The sequence below is a fragment of the Rattus norvegicus genome, chromosome 2 (assembly GCF_021556685.1).
Source record: "Rattus norvegicus strain SHRSP/BbbUtx chromosome 2, alternate assembly SHRSP_T2T, whole genome shotgun sequence".
Taxonomy (NCBI): Eukaryota; Metazoa; Chordata; class Mammalia; order Rodentia; family Muridae; genus Rattus; species Rattus norvegicus.
Window position 1 is genome coordinate 213,149,641 of NC_141535.1, and position 23,994 is coordinate 213,173,634.

Below are 23,994 nucleotides of genomic sequence, written 5' to 3' on the forward strand. Positions count from 1 at the left end.
GCCTTGCGCTTCCTAGGTAAGCGCTCTACCACTGAGCTAAGTCCCCAGCCCTTTAATAATATTTTTTAATCTCTCTTTTTAAATTTTTTTATTATATATATTTCTTTACTTACATTTCAAAGGTTATTCCCCTTCCCGGTTTCCTGTCCATAAGCCCCCATTCCCTCTTCTCCTCCTCCCCAATATGGGTGTTCCCCCTATACATCCCTCTTATTGCCCCCCCAATATTCCTTTGCACTGGGGGTTCAGTCTTGGCAGAACCAAGGGCTTCCCCTTCCACTGGTGCTCTTACTAGGGTATTCATTGCTATCTATGAGGTTGGAGCCCAGGGTCAGTCCATGTATAGTCTTTAGGTAGTGGTTTAGTCCCTGGAAGCTCTGGTTTGTTGTCATTGTTGTTTTTATGGGATTGCAAGCTCCTTCAGCTCTTTCAATCCTTCCTCTAATTCTCCCCAAAGGGGTCCTGTTCTCAGTTCAGTGGTATTGGACATGCTCTGGATGTGTCTCTCAGGAGAGATCTATATCCGGTCCCTTTAAGCATACATTTTTTAGCTTCATCAATCTTATCTAGTTTTGGTGGCTGTATACATATGGGCCACATGTGGGTCAGGCTCTGAATGGCCGTTCCTTGAGTCCTTGCTTTAAACGTTGCTTCCATATCCCCTCCTGTGGATATTTTTCCCCCTTTTAAGAAGGAGTGGGAGCATCTGCATTTTGGTCATCCTTCTTCTTGAGCTTCCTGTGGTCTGTGGATTGCATCTTGGGTAATTTGAGCTTTTGGCTAATATCCACTTATCAATGAGTACATACCAAGTGTATTTTTCTGTGATTGAGTAACCTCACTCAGGATGATATTTTCCAGTTCCATCCATTTGCCTATGAATTTCATGAAGTTATTGTTTTTGATAGCTGAGTAATATTCCATTGTGTAGATGTACCACATTTTCTGTATCCATTCCCCTGTTGAAGGGCATCTGGGTTCTTTCCAGCTTCTGTCTATTATAAATAAGGCTGCTATGAACATAGTGGAGCATGTGTCTTTGTTGTATGTTGGAGCATCTTTTGGGTATATGCCCAAGAGAGGTATAGCTGGGTCCTCAGGTAGTGCAATGTCCAATTTTCTGAGGAACCTCCAGACTGATTTCCAGAATGGTTGTACCAGTTTGCAATCCCACCAACAATGGAGAAGTGTTCCTCTTTCTCCACATCCTCGCCAGTGTCTGCTGTCACCTGAGTTTTTGATCTTAGCAATTCTGACTGGTGTGAGGTGGAATCTCAGGGTTGTTTTGATTTGCATTTCCTTGATGACTAAGGATGGTGAACGTTTCTTTAGGTGCTTTTTGGCCATTCGATATTCCTCAGCTGAGAATGTTTTGTTTAGTTCTGTACCCCATTTTTAATAGGGTGATTTGGCTGTCTGGAGTCTAACTTTGAGTTCTTTGTATATTTTGGATATTAGCCCTCTATCAGATGTAGGATTGATAAAGATCTTTTCCTAATCTATTAGTTGCCATTTTGTCCTAATGACAGTGACTTTTGCTTTACAAAAGCTTTGCAGTTTTAGGAAGTCACATTTGTCAATTCTTTTTTTTTTTTTTTGGTTCTTTTTTTTGGAGCTGGGGACCGAACCCAAGGCCTTGCGCTTCCTAGGCAAGCGCTCTACCACTGAGCTAAATCCCCAGCTCCACATTTGTCAATTCTTGATCTTAGAGCATAAGCTATTGGTGTTTTGTTCAGGAAATTTTCCCAGTGCCTATGTGTTCAAGACTCTTCCCCATTTTTCTTCTATTAGTTTGAGTGTATCTGGTTTGATGTGAAGGTCCTTGATCCACTTGGACTTAAGCTTTGTACAGGGCAATAAGAATGGATCGATCTGCATTCTTCTACATGCTGACCTCCAGTTGAACCAGCACCATTTGTTGAAATTGCTGTCTTTCTTCCATTGGATGGTTTTAGCTGCTTTGTCAAAGATCAAGTGGCTATAGGTGTGTGGGTTCATTTCTGGGTCTTCAATTCTGTTCCACTGATCTACCTGCCTGTCTCTGTACCAATACCATACAGTTTTTATGACTATTGCTCTGCAATACTGTTTGAAGTCAGGGAAGGTGATTCCCCCAGAAGTTCTTTTATTGTTGAGTATAGTTTTTGCTATCCTGGGTTTTTTGTTATTCCAAATGAATTTGCAAATTGCTCTTTCTATCTCTATAAAGAATTGAGTAGGAATTTTGATGGGGTTTGCATTGAATCTGTAGATTGCTTTTGGCAAAATGGCCATCTTTACTATATTAATACTGCCAATCCATGAGCATGGAAGATCTTTTCATCTTCTGAGATCTTGCTCAGTTTCTTTCTTCAGAGATTTGAAGTTCCGGTCATACAGATCTTTCACTTGCTTGGTTAAAGTCACACCAAGATATTTTATGTTATTTGGGACTATTGTGAAGGGTGTCATTTTCTTAATTTCTTTCTCTGCCTGTTTATCCTTTGAGTAGAGGAAGGCTACTGATTTGTTTGAGTTCATTTTATACCCAGATACTTTGCTGAAGTTGTTTGTCAGGTTGAGTAGCTCTCTGGTGGAACTTTTGGGGTCACTTAAGTACACTATCATATCATCTGCAAATAGTGATATTTTGATTTCTTCCCTTCCAATTTGTATTCCTTTGACCTCCTTTCATTGTCTGATTGCTCTGGTTAGGACTTTGAGTACTATATTGAATAAGTAGGGAGAGAGTGGGCAGCCTTGTCTAGTCCCTGATTTTAGTGAGATCGTTTCAAGTTTCTCTCCATTTAATTTGATGGTAGCTACTGGTTTGCTGTATATTGCTTTTACTATGTTTAGATATGGGCCTTGGATTTCTGATCTTTTCAGGACTTTTATCATGAAGGGGTGTTGAATTTTGTCAAATGCTTTCTCAGCATCTAATGAAATGACCATGTGTTTCTTATCTTTGAGTTTGTTTATATAGTGGATTACATTGATGGATTTTCATATATTAAACCATCCCTGCATCCCTGGGATGAAGCCTACTTGATCATGATGGATGATTGTTTTGATGTGCTCTTGGATTCAGTTTGCAAGAATTTTATTGAGTATTTTGCGTCAATATTCATAAGGGAAATTGGTCTGAAGTTCTCTTTCTTTGTGGGTCTTTGTGTGGTTTTGATATAAGAGTAATTGTGGCTTCATAGAATAAATTTGCTAGCGCTCCGTCTGTTTCTATTTTGCGGAATAGTTTGGACAGTATTGGCATGAGGTCTTCTATGAAGGTCTGATAGAATTCTGCACTGAACCCATCTGGACCTGGGCTCTTTTTGTTTGGGAGACTTTTAATAACTGCTTCTATTTCTTTAGGAGTTGTGGGGTTGTTTAGATGGTTTATTTGTTCCTGATTTAACTTTGGTACCTGGTATCTGTCTAGAAAGATGTGACTTCAAATCTAAATCTTGCTTTTCTGGTGTGTTTGGATATTCAGTATTTTCTTTGGTGGGAGAACTGGACTCTGATGATGCTAAGCAGTCTTGGTTTCTGTTGCTTAGGTTCCTGCTCTTGCCTCTAGCCATTGGACTGTCTCTGGTGTTTGCTTGTCTTGCTGTTTCTGAGAATGACTTGGCCCTGCTGTAGGCCTCTGTGTCAGCACTCCTGTAGAACTGTTTTCCTGTTTTCTTTCAGCCTTTCCTGAAAACAGGTGCTCTGCTCTCAGCTGTAGAGGTGCTCCTGGAGACTGTCTTCCAGCTCTAGGCATGTGCAGGAATCAAAGGGTCCTGCCCCTGACTGCTTGTGTAGGTCCTTGCACCCAGGGAGCACAGTTGGCACTATGCGATTTCCTCTTGGGTCTGGACTGTGGGCAGAGGGTAGTCTCCTCTGACTTCTCAGGAGCATCCACACTTCTGAGGTTCCAGCTCTCTCCCCCATGGGATTTGGGTGCAGGGAGCTGTTTGGCCGGATCAGTTCAGTCCTGGGTGCAGACCAGAACCACGGGTATCTGCGGCTGTCTGTTCCTATATCCCTGTGTCCAGAGGCACTGTGCAGTTTCCCCTTGCACCAGGGATGTGGGCAGAGGTGTGCAGAGGTGGCAGTTTGTCCTGTGGCCTCGGGATGTCTGCACTCCTGGGTGGTCCGCTCTCTTCCCCACTAGTTTTGATTTTTAAGCCAGATATTAAAGTGACTGTACCAGCTTGCCTAAGGTCAGTTTACTTAGAATATCCTTGTCTAGTTTTTTTACCCTAAGGTGGTGTCAATCCTTGATTTTAAGATGTGTTTCTCAGAAGAAGCAGAAGGATGGACTATTTGAGACCATTGATATTGAAAGATAATACTGGGAGATGTTGATGTTTGTTGATTCCTGTTATTTTATTTTTGTGGCGTGTGGAGTGTGTGTGTGTGTGTGTGTGTGTGTGTGTGTGTGTGTGTGTGTGTTTGTGTGTGTGTTAATTTGCTGGTCTGAGCATGGTTAATCCCTTTAGGATTTATAGATAGATATTGTTTAACTTTGGTTTTATCATGGAATGTCTTATTTTCTCCCTCTTATTTTTGTGATGAAAAATTTTCCTGAGAGTATTATTCTGGGTTACCATCTGTGATTCTGTAGAACATCTGTCTGAGTCCTTCTGGCTTTCAGAGTCTCCATTGAGAAGTCAGGTGTTATTCTAGTAGGTCTGACTTTATATGTTAGTTGGTCTCTTTTCCTTGCAGGTTTTAATATTTTTCCATTGTTCTGTATGTTTAGAGTTTCATTATTATGTGCCAATGGGAATTCCTCTTCTGGTCCAGTCTATTTGCGGTTCTATATGATTTTTGTACCTTGATAGGCACCTCCACTTTAGATTAGGGACATATTCTTCTATGATTTTGTTGAAAATATTTTCTGGTCCATTGACCTGGGTTTCTCCCCTTCTCCTATTCCTATGATTATTAGATTTGGTCTTTTCATGGCGTCTCTGGCTTTTCTGGATGTTTTCTGCATGGATTTTTCTTTAGTTTTGTTTTTTTAGATTTCACATTTTCTTTGACCGAAGTATCCATTTCTTTTATCCTGTCTTCAGTGCCTGAGATTCTCTCTTCCAGTTCTTGCACTCCGTTGGTGAAGCATACCTCTGAGGTTCCTATTTGAATTCCTACATTTTTATTTCCAGATTTTCCTCTGTTTGTGTAGTTTGGGGGGGTTGTTTTGTTTTGTTTTTTATTGACTCTTTCTAATTTAAGGTCTTGAACTGTTTTTATTTATTTCATTTTATTGTTTGTGTTTTCATAGATTCCTTTAAGGGATTCATTCATTTCCTCCTTAAGAATCTCTATCACAGTCATAAAGCCATCTTAAGGTCTTGGTCTTGAGCCTCAGCCATGTTGTAAGAGTCTATTGTGGTAAAGTTGCTGGGCTCTAGAGGAGACTTTGTCCTGACTGGTATTGATTATGTTTTTATGCCGATATCCAGGCATCTGGGTTTGGTATGATTGTAATTCTAGGTGCTGGTATCTGGTCTTGTCTTTGTTGGTGTTTTGTTTCTTAGTTTCTGTTATTCAGTCTGGTTCATAGGAGACTATGGTGTCTAAGTGTTGCCTGGTAAGGAATTATTCTGGGAATCTGATAGGTGTGGCCACAGGAGGTTCAGGAGGGAGGAAAGCAGGGCATTCTACCAGGATCTCCTTAGTCCCCTGTGAATGAGTGCAGGGAGTGAGAAAAGGCTGTAACAAGTAGTCTGCCACGGAGCTGGAGCTGAGACTGGGGAATTAAGATTTGGAGAAGACCAGGAAGTGTGGAGATCTGAAGCTTTCCTACCTCCTGTGCTGGCTTCTCAGACAGGCTTGGCTGGTGGGTTCCAGGGAAAGCCTACTGGAGTTGTGAGCTTGGATAGCAAGAGGGAGGAAATGTTGGAAGAAAGGGTCTGTGATTCCTTAGAGATAGGTGTGGAGGAGAGGGAGGGAGGGGAGGCTGCAGCAGGTGGTCTGATACAGAGCTTGAGAGGAGACTCAGCATCATAGGAAGAGAGAGGTGAAGATCTGCACCTTCTCCCCTGGCTGGCATCTCACTTTCTAAATCTAATGCATACAGCTATGACCAAAAGCTCCAGGAACCTAGAAATGAACCTTCAAATACCACACATTTCAGTCTCTACTATTTATTAGGAAAATGTAGAGCTTTTTATCTTCTGAAACAGTAAGAAAAACAAATAGAAAGTTGACCTTTTATATCATGGTTAGAGAAGGGTTTTGAGGGATTTCTCGTGTTTCATTAGTGATGGATCCAGTACTGAACCACAATTCAATGACGACGAGGCTCTCCTGGAAAATGTTTGCGTGTCCATGCCGGGTCAGCTCATGGAATTTGCTTGTGCTGTGGTGTGGTTATAACTGAAGGAGGAAAGGAAGCTGCTTTTTTTCTCAGTCAGAGAGGCAGAGTTTCCTTACATGAAGGAGAGGCCTGGACAGTGCAGGCCACCTTTCCTGCAGCTTATAGAATATACTTTGAAGGAAAGAAGAAAATGTCCTGTTATAAGAAAAAAATGATGCCCTAAGAATAAAACATCTGTTCTCCTGTCTGGTGAATGCGCTTAAGGAGAGCAGCTGCGATCTGTTTCCTCTCCAGCTGGAGTTGCTCCATCTCAGATGCTAGAAGCCACTGTAAACAATGGGACCTTTTTCTAAAGATTTTCCGTTGTCTTCCCCATTTCAGGCTGCACATCAGTCCATGGGACTGGCTTTATAGAGGGACTATTTTCTTGTGAATTTTTGTCGTCGGGAAAGAGTCTTAGGGAAGGGAACAAGTCTGGTGAGGTGGAACATGGCCGACACTAAGAGCAGGAGAAATAGTTTCCGAGCTATAAGGACTGCGTGGCTCTCAGTAGCGCTCAGAGACTTTCGTCTTTTGATGGCTTTAGTTTAGGAAAGTCAAAGGTCAGATAGGATAGGGTCATCTGGACACTAGAAAACCTAAGGGGTTTGGCAACTGATTCAACTCTTAACATTTCTTTTCTCAATAAACAAAAGGCTCTTTTTATCAAGTTACTCTCAGCCTGATCAGGTTAATAACTTAGTAACACTTATTTACCTGCCCATAGGGTACATGATCCATAGGTGAAGGCGAAGGGCATCCTACAAGTTCAAGTAGCACAGACTCGGCAAGAATACAGGAGAAGCCTCAGAGCAGTGAGGCCAATGACTCTTTCACTGGATATTCTAGAAAAAGTTCCCAGTCATGTGGTTGTTGTTGTTGTTGTTTAATCTCCCTAATATGCAAACAGCATTAAAAAATTAGGTGATTTTGACAAGATTAGGACGCACCCACACAGGACGACTCCAACACAGGCAGTCTTGGCGCATGCCTATGATACCTAGAGTGGCAAGGCTAGGGCAGGGAGGTCATGAGTTCCAGGCTAACCTGAGCGACATAGAAGGCCCATTTTAAATAAAATGAAAATGGTTGCCACTTTATGCAAAGAGAATAAGATTCTTATTCCCTTCCATTTTGTTTGCTCTTGGTAAGTATTTATGCTAATAAATAGAAAAACGTATGAAACATGAAACTAAGTTAAAGTCATTGATGCCATTTACGAGTGTTCCCAGAGAGGGCTAGCTGCAGGGGCTCCTAAACTTTAGGTTGGATTGTAATCCTGCCCTAGAGGAATTTATCGATTCAAGAGTGGCAGCCCACAGAAGCAGATGGTACAAAGGAGGAGAGATTGATGAAAAAGAGTGAGGTATCTTTGAAGACACTCAAGGTGCTCGCTACAGTTAAAGGACTCTAAAACCAAAGCCAAAGATTTCATTAACACACACACACACACACACACACACACACACACACACACACACACACACACACACACACCACGGAACCACCCCTTCCAAAATACAAACAAACCAGCTCCCCAGAGCCACCTGTAATGAAATTCCCAAGCAAGTGCTTTCTTTCTTTCTTGTTTGTTTGTTTAGCTGGGTAGGTGACTGTCACGGTCAAGTTTTGGTGAGAATCACCTTTAGTCTACATTGTAGACTCTATCTACAGAGTAGCAATAAGGTCCAATCTGAGCTAGGCAACATACTGTCATGGAAACCAATCTTTATCCCTCACCCAGCCTCTCTGTGCTTCCCTTGGTGTGGCTCGAGAAATGGACGCGTGGTACCCATAAGGTTTTTGTATGAATGGGATGCAAATTGCTCTGACCATTATCCTTACCTGCTTGCCTTGCATAGATGGAATAATTCCAGATAGTCCCATGGAATGAATAAGACCAGAGAGGTACAAGAGCCAGACGGCTGGGATCCTCTGTGCCGCTCACTGTTTGAAGTACAAGCTAATGGTAGCAAGCCTCTCTCCTCTTTCACCTGTCCAGACGTGTTAACTCCATGTGACTCAGTATAAGAAGTGTAGGGGATCCTGTGATAAAGATTCCTAGTGTAATGCAGTTTGCCATTGCTTGACAAAACACTGGAGGTAACTGACAGAAAATGAGGACATTTGCGTGACCTTATTTCTTCAGAGTTTGTACTGTGGAATGGAGTTGTCTTCACTGCTTTGGGAGGTCTGGGGCTAGCACAGTACATTGTGGGAGAACACGCTACATTATGGGAGAAGCCTAGCAGAGAAACCTTCTTGGGGAAAAGAAGGCTTCAGAGTCACCCACTCTAGGGCGTACCTCTAGTAATCTAATTGGGTCTGTCTCTAAAATGTTCCACCCCCTCACATGTGTGAGCTGGCTTCCTATATGGTCATTTTGGAAGAGCAAGTCTTAATTGGAAAAAAAATCTCCCCCACCAGATCAGCATGTGGGCAAGCCATTGGTGCCTCTTCTTGATTGGTGATTGATATGGGGCCCAGCTCACTGCGGGCAGCGCCCACCTTGGACCAGTGCTGTAAGAGGGCGGGCTAAGCAAGTCATAAAGAGCACCCAGTCAGCAGCACTCCTCCGTGGCCTCTGCCTCAGTTCTTGCCACCAGGTTCCTACCTTGAGTTCAGTCCCTTCCTTCCCTAGATGACAAATCACAAGCTATAAGACGAAATAAACCTTTTCTACCCCAAGTTGCTTTTGGGTGTTTTGCGACGGCAATAGAAAAATCTAACTAAGACAGCCCAATAGCGCTGGGATGGAGGACAGACCTTTAACAGAAGGGCACTTAAGGAAACATTCCAGACCCAAATGTGAAATATTGAATATTTCCATATTGAAGCAATAGTGAAAGGAAAAATAAATGAGGTCTTCTGTTTCCCCATAGAAAAGAAAGCATCATGAAAAGCTGCTCTCTTAACTCATAGCCTTATTTCATTTCCTTCTCTTTTTTTTAAGGCTGCTGTGGTACCGTCTGCCCAAACCCTTAAAATTACCGACTTCAGCTTCAGTGACTTCGAGCTGTCTGATCTGGAAACAGCGCTGTGTACAATTCGGATGTTCACTGACCTCAACCTTGTGCAGAACTTCCAGATGAAACACGAGGTAGGAAGGCAGTGGTGCATGTGTGCGCGTGCATGCGTGCGTGCGTGCGTTCATGTGTGTGTGTAAGATAGAGAACTGGATCTGACTGCCAGCATGCTTGATAAACCATCAGATACATTTTTTTGATGACTGCTGTGTATGCAGCACGAGGTTGAAGAATGCAGAAGGATCTTACAGCCACAGCACAGCAGTAGTGTAAAATAAGGTGGCAGGAGATTCTGTGGAACACAGGTCAGGGGAGGGTGGTCGGAGAAGCACCTGGACAGATAGACAGCAGGGCACGTAGACTGGCGAGCCACCAAGGAGCACTGCCCGCCCTCCTGGCACCAGGGGCGACTCAGCGAAGACTTCGAAGCAGGGAAGTAACTTGATGTCATCGCCAGGGTTGTGCTTAACAATGCAGAATGGACCAGAGCCCCTAGGTACCTGTCCCTGTCATGGGGCCAGACTCCTCAAACAAAGTCATCTCTGTAGAGCAGAAATGAGACCCTTTTGAACCCCAGACTCCAAATATAGATTTCCTATCTAAACATTTAAGGTCTTCAAGGTTTTATTACTTAGCAACCCGACAATACAAATAGGCTAATAACACGTCACTCTCGTCTGGGGGCTTAGTTGAGGGATATCATGTTGTTTAATTATTCCAATAAGCTCTCATGAGCGAGTCCCACTCGCAGATGAAGAATCCAAACCAGCGTGGAGTGGAAATGTCACAGGTGTCAGTCATAGCGCTCTGTGATCAGTGCACATTCACTCTGTCAGTTTGCCTCTGCATTCTCAGTTTCCGCACCTCTTCAGAGTAAATGATGTTGCTGCCCCGTGGGAGGCCATGTGAAAGACATATGTGTCTGTATATGTGTGCTTGTACGGCTCTACTTACTCCGTAGATACTGAGAGTGTGTCAGTTACCCACACGCTTTAGACAGAATTTGACTATGCTAAATCACCAGCAAAGTTCTCCACTGTACAAGATAGGACTCACTTTAAAAGTCTGCTCCGTGAGGCTGGAGAGGTGGCTCAGTGGTTAAGGGCACTGACTGTTCTTCCAGAGGTCCTGAGTTCAATTCCCAGCCACCACATGGTGGCTCACAACCATCTGTGATGGGATCCGATGCAATTACATGGTGTGTCAAGACAGTGACAGTGTACTCATACATAAAGTAAATAAATCTTGAATGCAACAACAAAACCATCTAGAGTTAGACACCCTACTCTACACATATACAGTTTTACTTTATTCTAACAATGACTCTACTCCAAGGCTTGGCTAGAACAGGGGAGTGTGATTTTTTTGTAAAACTCTTGATGATTCTGCTTGGCCGATAGCATTTGAGGACTGGGTGATGTAGATACTCAGTTTCGCTAGCAATCATTCCCTTGGATTCCTACCCGTGGAAAACACTCTTCCCCCACTTTTCTTTTCTTTGTATCTAATCCCTCTCTAAGTGTTAAAAAAAAAAAGATACACAATGTCAGTGTCTCTCAAAAAAATCACGTGATCAAGGTAGCTAGGCAAGGCAATTTCTTTTTGGAAAAAAAGGAACCCTGCGAGCAGACTAAGCCAGCAAGCACACGGTGCAGGAAGTGTGCATCGTTTGTCTTCTAACGCAGGTGGAGGCCCTGTATTTTCCCCACTGGCCGGTTCTGGCCTCACTGTATTTGAGACTGGGTGGTTTTAAAAGAGTCAGTGCTAAGGAAATGAGTTCCAGGTACACAGGGACCCCTTTGCATTAATGAAAGCTTTACCAGGTGGGTGAGATTAATAGGTTTGCAGAAGAGTTGAAGATTAAAAGATGTTCGTTCCTTTACATAAAACTTTAACAAGATGAAGGAATTTTATGGAATATTGGCACTCTGTGGGCCAAGTAACTTAGACGAAAACCAAAACCAAACCTCATTTGTTTACATTTATTCTGGGCAACGTCAACCTGGGCGTTAGGATTATTCTGGTTGAGTGTCCAGCCCTACTGTCTAGTCGTCTCTTTCATTTCAGGTTTTATTGTCAATATAATTTTAGATGGAGAAAATTAAAATTCCTTGCTAGAGAGGTTGCCCTTACCAAGATGTCTCACAGGGAACAACAAACCTTCAGTATTAATTTATGCTGGTGGCAGCCATTGCCTGTCACTGGTCTCTGAAACATTCCACTCTATTAGAGCAACATGTGAATATCTTTCCACCTCTGTCCTTTCTTCCTCTGACCCCCTGAGCTGCCCCTGCTGCACTTCTGCCACCATCACCGGGGAACAGGTCCTTTCTGCAATTTCTTAGCTAGGTAGAAAAAGACATTTTAAACAGACTCAGAAACTCGAGCATCCTTTTGTTGGAGTTTGAGAGAAATCACAGGGAAGGTAAGTTGGGAATCTCAGCAGCTGCCAGGAAGAGAGGGAACGAGATGTCGGGCTTTGTGAGTGGGAGGCCCAGAGCCCACACAGGCCCGGGAAGTCTGTGTGCAGCTGCTGAGGTTGGGGGTTTTCATAGAAAAAAAAATGCCCAGTGACAGGGCAAGCCGATTTAGAGATTGGGTCAGTTTGGTTCTGAAAGAGGAGATAGGAAGAAAGGAAAGAAAAGGTCATTCTCCTTCCGTTAGAACTAGGCAGGCTTAGTGTGAGCTCGTAATTACTGGGGTCTGGGAGTACACGTCTCCCCTTAACTTGTGCTTAAGCACCTCATCTTCCCCACTCCTGGCAGTCGTTGTCTTTAAGACTGTCTTTGGCCTTCCTCAAAGAGTGTTTTCAACTACCGACCAAGCCTCTTTACTGAGAATTGACCTGAGCTATTGCAACACTTTTCCCTCCTCAGAGACTCAGGAGGTGGGGTGCCATGTATGCTGGCATGGAAGGGCCATCCTTAAAAAGTCCCAAGCCTCGTCAGTTTTATCAAATTCCTCTCAAGAGTTACTTTAGCCAGTTACATTGGTTCGATAGCAGGGTAGGCATACATTTTCAGTAGCCACACCTTTAAGTCTTGGAGTAGTGGAAGATGTACACAGACACCGAATTCGAAGTCTTCCTGACGATTTTTCTTGCTTTAATTAGTCACAAGTAGTTTCCTACTTGATGCCAGCGCCGACTCTCAAAACACATCAAAGTAAAACTTGGCGCTCGCATTTAAAATCCTCCCGCTGTAGCATTCTGTTATCTCCCCCACTAGACTGTTTAAAAATGTCCAGAGTACGGAGACCTGTACGTAGATGTCCAGCCTCATGGAGAACACACCCACTGCAGGCACACAAACGTACTTACACTAGAGCGGCTCCCAGGGGCCGGAGCTCAGAGATCCAAAGGTTCCTTTTGGGGGAATTCCCTGTGAACTGAACTGAGAACCAGAAGAAAAGGTCGTTTGGAGAAAGGGGATCATGCCAAGTCCCCTGTGACTGAGCAGTTTCTACCACCAGGGAGGAGGTTCCCGCTCAGCCCCGAGAGCCAATCGCAGGGTTGGACACTTGCAAGGCGCCATTCTTTTCCCGTGTACTTTTCCCAAAACCAAGGCAATGTTCTTTGAGTTTGTGATATCCCCAGGGACATGCTCAAGGAAAGCTCATGCTCGTTTCTACAAAGACGTAGTAAATCATTCAGATTTTTAAGAGAAGCAGACTGATAACACAAGCAGAATCACCATGCTCAGATCATGAGTCCCTGAGGGTTTTATTTACTATTCTGCTTTGAACGAAAATTAAACCCATCTTGGAAGACTTGCTTGAACAATTTTGCCTTTTCCCCCACTTCCCATCTTTTAAAATAAAAATCTTTTTTTTCCATATGGGTCCCAGGAGCTTTATACATTCTCTTCAAATTTTGATTTCTTGGTAGCCAGGCATTAACTGCGCTAGGCAGAACCTAAGCTGTAAGATCTGTAATTTTAGTTTCTCCTGAAACTTGAGCTAGATACGTCAATCCCAGCCACCTTGGATCCTGGGACTCAATACCTTCACAGGTGTGCAGCTCGAGAACGTGAGAGAACTCATTCCCAAACATCCATGCACGTATGACTCTATTAACATACGCACACGCTAACAAGGACACACGGGGGGATAGTTTGTATGAAGGTAGTCGGTGCCCTACCTGTGACAGAGTACCTTTCTCTAAGATATTACCCATGTTCATCTAACTTAACTAGGCCTGCTTGGTAGGTTTTTGGTTGAACCGATAGTATTTGAATTCTGGCCCCGCCCCTCCTTAACAACCACCAATCACAGGTTGCCTGTTTGAGAGTTGGTTTCTTCCTCTGTAAAATGATCTGAAGAGTCACGTGAGCCTCCCTCACGCTTGTAGGGATCGAACGCGGACCCTGTAAGGTACCTAGATCTTAGAAAATGTGTAACTAACTTGGCAATTACGGTCACTCCGTATGCTTCACTTCCTACAGGTTCTTTGCCGATGGATTTTGAGTGTCAAGAAGAATTATCGGAAGAACGTTGCCTACCACAATTGGAGGCACGCCTTTAACACGGCACAGTGCATGTTTGCTGCTCTGAAAGCAGGCAAGATTCAGGTACTTCACGGCGCCGTTCAGATTCCTGCTCAGCGGAACTGACAGCCTATCTCTTCAAATTATCTTCAGGGCACTCTTATAGTGATTGAATAATTTACCAAATAGTGACTTGTGGCTGGTTGAAAATTAGCACGGGACCATAGTTGGCCACTAACTTTATTTCATTTGTAATAAAGGTTATGTAGTGAAATTCCCATGTTACATTTAGTAATCCTTGGGCAAATAAATATTTCCATTAGAGGAAGACAGTGAAAAAAAAAAACATTACATTTCTCATTTCACCGTCAACTGCTCCTTAGTAAAATTACTCAAAAACCACCAAATGCCATCGTGAATGAGCTCATTGTCTGTGGCACTCTGGTAGAAGGCTGTCCCTTCTAAAAATGCTGTTTCAGACAGGTTTTGTTTCATGTGCCTTGATCAGAGCCTGAGTAAAAGAAAGATTTGTGCAGAAAATACTCACACAACAGTGTCCCTTTCCAGCCAAATCCTTTGTATCTCCTTAGATTTCATCTTCAGAGGGAAGTGACTAGTTATTCTAAGTAAGTGATCTTAGGCATCTGCTACATAATTCAAAATCAGAGCCTCCCCGTTTCAAAACATAAATTTTAAAAATATTAATCTCTTATCAATATTATCCTCCTTTCATAGGTTGCACATTTGAAGTGGCCAGTTTTAAAGGACACATCTGGGCTTGGGTTGGGCTAAGCGATCGGACACTAGAACACCATGTGTACAGCCTTGGATTCGATTGCAGAACCATTGTCTGGGCAGCTATACAAATAACACAATAGCTGTTTTAATCCCATAGAAAATTCTGTAGGAAAAGGATATGCTTACCCTGGGTTGACCATGAGTTCTAGCAGAAAGCTGCCAGTGCTTTTCATGAAGAAGAACGAGATGACAGTTTTCACACATGGTCCAGAGCTCACAGTGCTGGGATCCCCATAGGATAGAATGGTGTGGCAGTCTAGCTCACATTTCATACACTGTATCACTGACAACTGGCATAGTACTGTAAATAATATAAATGACAAATAATCAAAAATAACCAATATGTAGCATAGGAATATAGTATGCAAGTTTTGAAAGCCATTTTTTTCCAGTGATTTAATTTCTACTATTTTATTTAACAGTCACATTGTCTTGGTTGCTTAACAATATAGTAGCCTATCACAGGGAGGAAAATAATGGTTACAGAAAACAATAGGGAAAATATTAAAGTGTGTTACAATCATTCCAATATGTAAACATGAGATTCATGGCATTAACTATGGTGGGTATGTTCTCCTCCTCCTCTTCCTCCTCTTCCTCCTCCTCTTCCTCCTCCTCTTCTTTTTCTTTCCTCTTCCTCCTCCTTCTCCTCCTCCTCCTCCTCTTCTTCTTCTTTCCTCCTCCCTTTCCTCCTCCTCTTCCTCCTCCTCCTTCTTCCTTTCCTGCTTAAAAAATTATGTAGCGTCAGGATGTGTTGGCATGCACATCTGTCATGGCACAAGTGGAGGTCAGAGGTCGGCTTTGGGAGGTGGGTCTGCCTGTCTGTCCTGGCTCCTTTCGTTACCAGACCTGAGCTTACATACAGGGCATACACTTTTATCCACTGAGCCGGCCTACTGTCAACAGGTTACTCCTTTCTGTTGTTCGGTGACCTTTGTAAAAGCTCATTGTGAATGACAACATGAACGGTCACCTGCAGAGTAGAATTTCTGGAGAGCCCTCTGTGGCCACACACAAGTACAGGAATGAATACCGAGAAGTCGTAGGAGAATGGCCTGCCCCACGCTTCATCTCTCTTCCCTCCAATGCCTTTGCACACAGAACAAGTTGACGGATCTGGAGACGCTTGCATTGCTGATTGCCGCTTTAAGCCATGATTTGGACCATCGTGGTGTGAACAACTCATACATACAGCGGTAAGATGGCTTTGCCAAGAGGACAAGAAAGGGTTTCTGCTACATTTCCGAACTGTACTTTTATAAATTAGAGCTACAAAAAAAGGTACAAAGAATAAATTGGCCAGGTTTCTTTATAGTCTGAATACTTTTGAGGAGGATAGGAAATGAATGTCAAGTGTCAGACTGTACTGATCACATTCAAGCCTGATGTTCAAACACTGGTTCTGTTGAGTCTTATTGCGTGATCATTTGCTTTAGTTTGTGTCCACCCAGCTTTTAATGCCAATGCTAAGGAGGCAGAGGCAGGTAGATCTCTGTGATTTTGAGGCCAGCCTGGTCTACAAAGTGAGTCTACTAAGACAGACAGAGCTACATAGAAAAACCCTATCTTGAAAAAAAAAAGAAAAGAGAAAGAAAGAAAAGAAGAAAGGAAGGAAGGGAGATGGAAGGAAGGAGAGAGGTGGAGAGACAGAGAGGGAGAGGAAGAGAGAGAGAGAGAGAGAGAGAGAGAGAGAGAGAGAGAGAGAGAGAGCCATGAATAGTCTAGAAGGGTTAGGATTTTTACTGTGCAGTGGAAAAGGCAGTATTGAAAAGTCTTTAGCTTGGCCCTCTTTGCTTATGGTGCTCAGCAGACTAAGATTTTCGGCGTTAGGAGCAGTATATACGTGTCACCGTGTTAGAGAACTCCTTCTGTGGGCAGGCTGTAGCTCTGCCAGCGTTCCTGTGTAGCCTTGGGCAAGGAAGCCGATTTCTCTACACCTTAATTCCTTTAAAACGGAAATAATGGCATGCCCATATCACAGTGTTGGCGAGTGTTTTCAGAGACCACAAATGTCACCACCCAGAGGAAGGTTTGCCATACATTGTGTTGAATTCCAGCGACAGTTCCTACAGATGGTTGTGTCGAGCATGACACTCTCACTGGCAGATCTTAAGAGTAAGACTAACTGCTGGGACCACACTGAAGTTGTCTTGTGAGGACAACTGAGCTAATAAAACGGACAGTACTTTTCATCAAATCATCGAGCCCCTGCCGCAGTCTGCTGGACCCCTCGTAGCAACTTGGTTGAAAAGTCTACGTTTTAGCGGCAGAATCTGTTACTGCTGAGCGTCTTTGTAAGTGCTCCAGTGACCTGACTGCATCACTCTCAAATGGAAATCCCAAGTGTGTCCAGGGTGTTTGTGAAACCTTTCTAATGTAAGAACAATCACAAGGATGGTCCAACACGACCTGTGCTACACTTTACGTAATGAGCGAGAGCAGTCGTGACTGGCTGTGTCCCCTTGAAAACCTAAAGATCTGGAGAATTAACTTGGTGGCATGTCCTTTGTCAGTGCGCCTTGTATGATTGTGACCCAGAGTGTCACGTGATGAAAGGGAGGTAGCAGAAGACCCACAGTGTGGTCACCCCATATACACACATAGCTGTCCTCCCTGCCTTGCTCAGAAAGGTAGAGTGTGTTATTAGTACAGATACCGTTATTTTCTGTAGAAATTGCTCTCATGTTGTTCTATATAAGCGAGAAATAAGAAAAATTGCAACTCTATTCTCATTTAAAATCTTTAAAAATAGTTACTATTAAACATTTTTTTAACCTATTAAATTTTTTTTCACCTAAAAAACATTTACCCAGAAGACCGTCTGGAGAGATAGCATCTTCTCTCTAGGTAAAAATTCCCGGAGCTGGGGGCAGGGGGCATGTAGATTGTAGAATTTTACTTTCATACACCACACAAAGTAGTAACTCTTGAAAAACCTAAAGTAGCTTGGAGACTTTTATTTCTTCCCACATCACTGTGCTTTGCGTACAGGAAAGCAGGACTTTTTCTTTCCTGACTGGTAATGACCAGTACTTAAAGTGGGACTGGTAAATAGGACACTTAAAGTGTCAGGCGGACACTTAAGGTGGAAAAGTACTGTAAGCGTCCCCGTATAAAGTTATTTCTTCCACAGGGGCATACAGTGCCAGATCCCACGAGATGTCTGAAGTGACACATAATAAAAATACAAAACAAGGTACAGAAATAAGAGCAGTTAGTCAGAGAGAAGGAGGAATTCATTGCTAATGGAATCAGAAACTGAAGTCTTCCTCCTTTCTTCTTAAGTGACTTTGGGGGAAACTACTTTGAGATAAGGCTTTCCTTGGGGAGGAGGCTATCCCATTGGACCACCGTTGGATTCCTTGCTTCCTTCTTTTATTAAGAAGACTGAGACTGCCAAGGAGTCCCACTGGTATCCTGTGATCTATTTAAGGGAACTGCTTCCATGTACTCTTCTTGTTTTGGAGGGAAGGAGGAATTCTCTCAGACATATAAGAACTGTGGACATGAGCGCTGGTAGAGACTGTGGTTGTAGTTCGGTGGATAGGGTGCTTGCATTAGCATGCGTGGAGCTCTGGGTTTGATCCTTAGCACTGTGTAAACCAGGCTTGGCGATGCACTCAGGAGACAGAGGCAGGGTGATCACACGATGCTCAGGGTTAACCTCAGTTACATAGCATGTGAGAGGCTAGCCTGAGCTACATGAGATTCTGGCTCAAAACAATAAAACAAAACAAGTGGGTGGCTAAAACACAGTAGCTAACGTGCAAACATTCACTTTATTTTTAAGTTATAAAACTTGTATTGCATAGAGAAAGTTTCTGCATCAAACCTGTGGTCGATATCATAGGATCTGCATGTGTGTTTATTTGCTGAGTTTCAAGTCTCATGATTATAAAGTGATTGATCACAAATGATGCTCCATGCCCAGTGAAACAGTTGCTAGAGCTTCGGCTCTTTGCTAGTGACATGTACACTGTAGTCTCTGACCCTCGAAATGACAGTGACAGAAATTATCTACCAAGTCCTGAGTCGTCTGATGAAGAGGGCTTCAAGCGTCCATAAGAGAAAGAGATTGGCCAAGCAAAGTCTAGTCCATCTCCACTGTTCACAGAGAAAATGAGGCTACAGCTAGATGCTGAAATGGGGGTGGATTTTCAGGACAAGTACAAAGACATTCCAGGATGCCGTGAGGTGGGCACAGAACAGTAGTGCAGACCAGCCACAAAATGGACAAGCAGGAGGAGCCACAAGATCCCTTCCAGGGAGGGGAGTAACACTTAAGCAGCATGTAGTAAAATTGATAGAATTTGTAAAACGGAACTGTTGCCATGGGCAATAAGGACATTGCCTAGGAAGAAGTCACCGCGTGAGCCACATGATAAATAGGTCGATATTAGAACCACAGAGCTCAATCAGAAAACTACCTCAAGAAGCCAGTGATAAGCTGCCAATCACACTGAGTAGAGGGGGAGGAGGCCAAAGGAAAGCTGCTAATTTAGAGAAGGGATGGGAGTTATATGTATCAAGGCCGGGAGAGAAAGGTCAGGACTTCCGGTCTGAAAAACTGCTACAGCGATGTTGAGGTGGTGAGTGTGAAGGAGCAGGGTCATTGGTTAAAAAGCTGTAGAGATTCCAACCCAGGGTCCTGCACTGTGTGACAGGCAGAGTCAAGATCACCCTGGCGGGAGCCCGGGTCACAGGGCCGTTCTTCTCACAGGACATCTATTTTGAATCAGTTTCTAAGGCTTTCTGTTTCTTGTACATTTCCCAATCCACTGTCCAAGAAAGACCAAGGGCTGTACCAGACAGAGGAAAATGCAGAGGAAGCACGCCAGTCCGGTAATGCTCACTGACATCAGCGTGGGAATAGAATTCCACAGTGGCAGTGGTTTACACAGGACCTTCTGATGTGGCCTTAAATAGAGGCAACATGAATACATTGGTTTCGTGATTTTTTTATTTTTGTAAACAGGAAATCTGAGACATTTTCACCCATTGCTTGATTCATGAAATTTGTATTTTTAGAATATAAGTAGAGACAATCACATTTTGGCATTTGTCTGTCTCACAAGCCAAAAAGTCCTCTCTAACGTGAAGCAGTTCTTTCTGCCTCACCTAAAAATGTACATCTGAAGCTCCAACTGGTTTGTGCTATATCTGCCTAATTGCATTTCCTGGACAAGCTCCTAACTAGGTCAGCGAGTAGACACTGTGTAGGGCCCCGCTGCACCACGGCAGTGCCAGGCAATGAGAGGAAATACTTGAACCCCTGAACCCGAGGCCTGTCATTCATCACCATTGAGAGAGTGAGATTCTCTAGTTGATCATCTAGTTATCTAAAAAGCACGTGCAGAAATGCTCGTTTATAACAGTCTCAGCCTCGGTTCCTCTGAAACCCTAGCTTGAGGTAAGATTTGGTCTATGCGTAGTTTATTAGAACTATGACCCTCAGGAACAGGAGGAAAGGCCTGGGATGAAGGATGGAGAGAGATATTATCCAGATATGCACATATTTGAGCATCTGGTACTCAATTCTGCCAGAGGTGATTTGAAGGAACCTTATGAAGGGAGACCTGGAACCACTCAGCTTTAAGGCAGATAGCAGTAAGTTCCCTCACCCCTTCCTAGGCCTTATCTCACCTACACTGGACAACGTGAGTGTGGGCACCAGCCATGGGGTCAGATGAAAGGTACCCAGGGTGGACCAAGACAAGGCAGAGAGCTTTCTTACTGGCACCGGTGTCAAGTCTGTTAAAGAACGAAGGAAACACTGTATCTATCAGTGGCTGAAAGAGGAGGTGGGTGTGAGGATTCTGACACAGTGCTTATACAGTGAGATACAATAAGAGTAAAGCAGGCAGCTCAATGCCTGCCATGCTGCAGGTTCTTGATAAATGGAAACTGTTTCCACTGGGGAAAACAAATGCCAGCAGATTCCAAAGTCTGGCATGGTGAAAGCTTTATAAGCAGCAAACACCAAACATTGGATACTAAACTAAGGGTGTGGCCTCTAGCTTCGATTTCAAGTTGTGTCTTACATTTATGTGAGTTGGTTGGTTAGATAGCTGATAGGTTCCAGGACAGGTTCCTACCTTGTATCCTAGGCTGGCCTCTAACTAAAGCTCCTCCAGCCTCAGTTTCCCCAGTGTCGCACCCTGCTTTTGTGCACTTTACTTGTTGTGTAAGTGAGAATGACAGACACCTAAAAGCTTTTCCTTTTATTATGCCTGAATTGGACGAGGGAGGTGCCCATTGTACTGGTAAAGTTGGCTTCAACATGGGGGAACAGAGGAGAATAGAGAGTCCATGGAAAGATTCAGAAGAGAGGTTATCAGCCCTCCTCACCTGAGCCTGCTCGCTGCAGGACGGATTCCTGCCAGCTCCCTTGTGATCTAACTCCAGAACAGCCAGCAGATGCCTCTCCCCCACTTCCTTTGAGCCCTTCCAAGTGTGCCACAGTGCCCTAACTGACCCCAGGTAGTCCACGCATCACAGCAACCCCTTCCAGCAAATCTGTTCATGCAATTTGGTTCACCGTCTGCTCAATCTCCTACGTTGAGCACAGCTTCTGATCATTAAGTAAAGGAGGAGCGAAGAAGAACAAGCCTGGGACAGGTTACACAGATAGAACATTAAATCGGCATTAAGACGAGCGACCCCTTCAATAGGAACAGGCAACGTCACACCACACTCTAAAGGCTTTAGCTTGTGTTTTCTGACAGGCATCTGTCTGGTTTTGATATCTTCTTACCTCAGAGTATCATTTTTTTTATATGAACAAATAAAATGGAAAACAACACTCTGGTAAGGAAATAGCAAACTGTTCATCGTTCTAGCACACGATCGTAGGGCTTTGCAACTCACAAGCCCCATCCATTCCTATACATTTTAAGAGGAACAAGTTACAGGATCCTTCTGTGTCTTGAAGGAATGGTGGAAAGTGTGGCTTTTCACAAGTGAAGGGTCATGAGAAATGAAGTGGAAGGCTTCCTGTCATGCATCAGAGGTCCTTTTGTGACTACTGTCCCACACATACAGTAAACAGTGCAATGAATACCCTTCCCCCTCAATTCACCCAGCAGGAAGTCTTCGATGCTTCTCCCAAGGTCAGCTTAGAAAGCTTGCGGGCTGTCCTGCTCTCAAACAACCCTGTGACTCATCTCCCTCCTTCCTGCTTCCCTACCTCCCACTTCACACACACACACACACACACACACACACACACACACACTCACACACACACACGCAGGCACGCATGCACACGCACACAGGCATGACACCTTGGGACCCTGTGGATCCCGTCTCAGTGAACTTTTTCCTTTTATGTAGGCACATGTAAATAAGCCAGCCTTCTGCTCAAACATTGTTTCAGAGGAAAGGGCAACCCAGATTTGTTCTAGACTTTAAGTCAGTTGGAGTCCTGAACCTGAAACTGATCCAGTACCAGGTATCGTGGGGCGGTACAAGGCTGTGCCCAGGGCTGGGCTTACTCCTCATACCCTGTGTTTTCACATTTCAGTGAGACTGCAGCATCTTTGAAAACAGTTTACAGCAGTATTTATTTGTGAGAGGTTACCCCCCACTCTCCTCAGCAGGGGAGAAAATGACGAGTTTGCTTTTGAGATGATTTCAGTGAAGAGTAAGAGTGAGTTGGTGACGTGACGTGTTTAGGAGCGCTTTCTCCCTTCCTCTCTCCGACATACTGACCCGCAGGAGCGAGCACCCCCTGGCCCAGCTGTACTGCCACTCCACCATGGAGCACCATCACTTCGACCAGTGCTTGATGGTTCTAAACAGCCCAGTAAGTATGTCACTTCGACCAGTGCTTGATGGTTCTAAACAGCCCAGTAAGTATGTCACTTCGACCAGTGCTTGATGGTTCTAAACAGCCCAGTAAGTATGTCACTTCGACCAGTGCTTGATGGTTCTAAACAGCCCAGTAAGTATGTCACTTCGACCAGTGCTTGATGGTTCTAAACAGCCCAGTAAGTATGTCACTTCGACCAGTGCTTGATGGTTCTAAACAGCCCAGTAAGTATGTCACTTCGACCAGTGCTTGATGGTTCTAAACAGCCCAGTAAGTATGTCACTTCGACCAGTGCTTGATGGTTCTAAACAGCCCAGTAAGTATGTCACTTCGACCAGTGCTTGATGGTTCTAAACAGCCCAGTAAGTATGTCACTTCGACCAGTGCTTGATGGTTCTAAACAGCCCAGTAAGTATGTCACTTCGACCAGTGCTTGATGGTTCTAAACAGCCCAGTAAGTATGTCACTTAGTGTTGTGAGTTTCAAAAGACAGCTTTATACATGCAGTCGTATTTTTAGGTTTTGGACTTATTCCCGGCATCATAAATTCTTGAACATTCTCTACTCCTTTTTGGGTAAGGAAGGAATAGCCCAAACATTCTACAGCTTCACTTCTCTGGACGGTAAAAAACGATCTAATGTTGCTCACGAGGGAAATTCGATTACTGACCTTTACTTAATCCAAACTGGGAAACAAACTGGTATTTTATGGCTGCTGCTTAACTTTTTCAACAGATGAAGGGTTGCATACAGACCAGTATCTGTTTCTTCTTTCCTTTTGGCTACGCCAGGGTTGAACCCGAGGCCCTGTGCCTGCTAACCTGGAGCTTTGGCAGGCTGTGCTCCCAGACCTCTGTTTCATTGGAGCTTCTAGCTGCTCACAAACCATTTTGTTAAGGAACGAGAAAGCTACTGGGCGACTTGGCTAAGTGAATATTTGTAAATATAAGAAAACACATGATATGGTTTGCTACATAAACACACATTTAACGAGCATAGCATTAACAACATGCTCACATTATGTGTTGTCTACCTGTGTTCATTTTATAAGGAAAAAAAAGCAGACAGTTCTTAACTATTACCTTGAACAGTCATAATGCATGATGCACGATCTGAGGTTTTATCATGATGTCTTCACATTTGCTGGGCTCGAGTCTAGTTTTTTCCCGGCTAGAGGAGAACTAGGGAGTCACGTTATGGTCACTAGTTTTAGGGCTAGCTAATATAATATACCATTCTCATGCTGCAAACCAAAATGGCCACTTCGGGGTAATAGTTCACACTATGAGCTCAATTTCTTCCTTCGTTGCCTCTGCCCACATCTCCTGCTCCTTACTCTATGTTTCTTCTTCCTTTGTACTCTTCTTCCTTCTTCCTCTTGCCTCTGTAACTTTTCCTACTTCTCCAGCCAGAGAACAAGGAAGCAGAGAGGCAAGAGAGGGGGTCTGGCCATTCTTAAGAGACTGACATTGCTGAGTGTCCCACTCTTTGTGCCTGGTAGGTGATAATGTCATTGTCCCTGCAGAGCACCCTCATTGTGGGGATACC

The 23,994-nt window shown here is 43.8% G+C and overlaps 1 protein-coding gene across 2 annotated transcripts in view; it reads left to right on the forward strand.

The window, feature by feature from the left end:
• Nucleotides 1–23,994, forward strand: part of Pde5a (phosphodiesterase 5A) — a 144,432-nt gene that overhangs the window by 90,367 nt on the left and 30,071 nt on the right. For both annotated transcript variants that reach the window (XM_087615296.1, NM_133584.1), the window contains 4 exon segments: nucleotides 9,282–9,428; nucleotides 13,797–13,922; nucleotides 15,738–15,832; nucleotides 22,353–22,440. In XM_087615296.1, coding sequence (XP_087471422.1) covers nucleotides 9,282–9,428; nucleotides 13,797–13,922; nucleotides 15,738–15,832; nucleotides 22,353–22,440 — 456 coding nt within the window.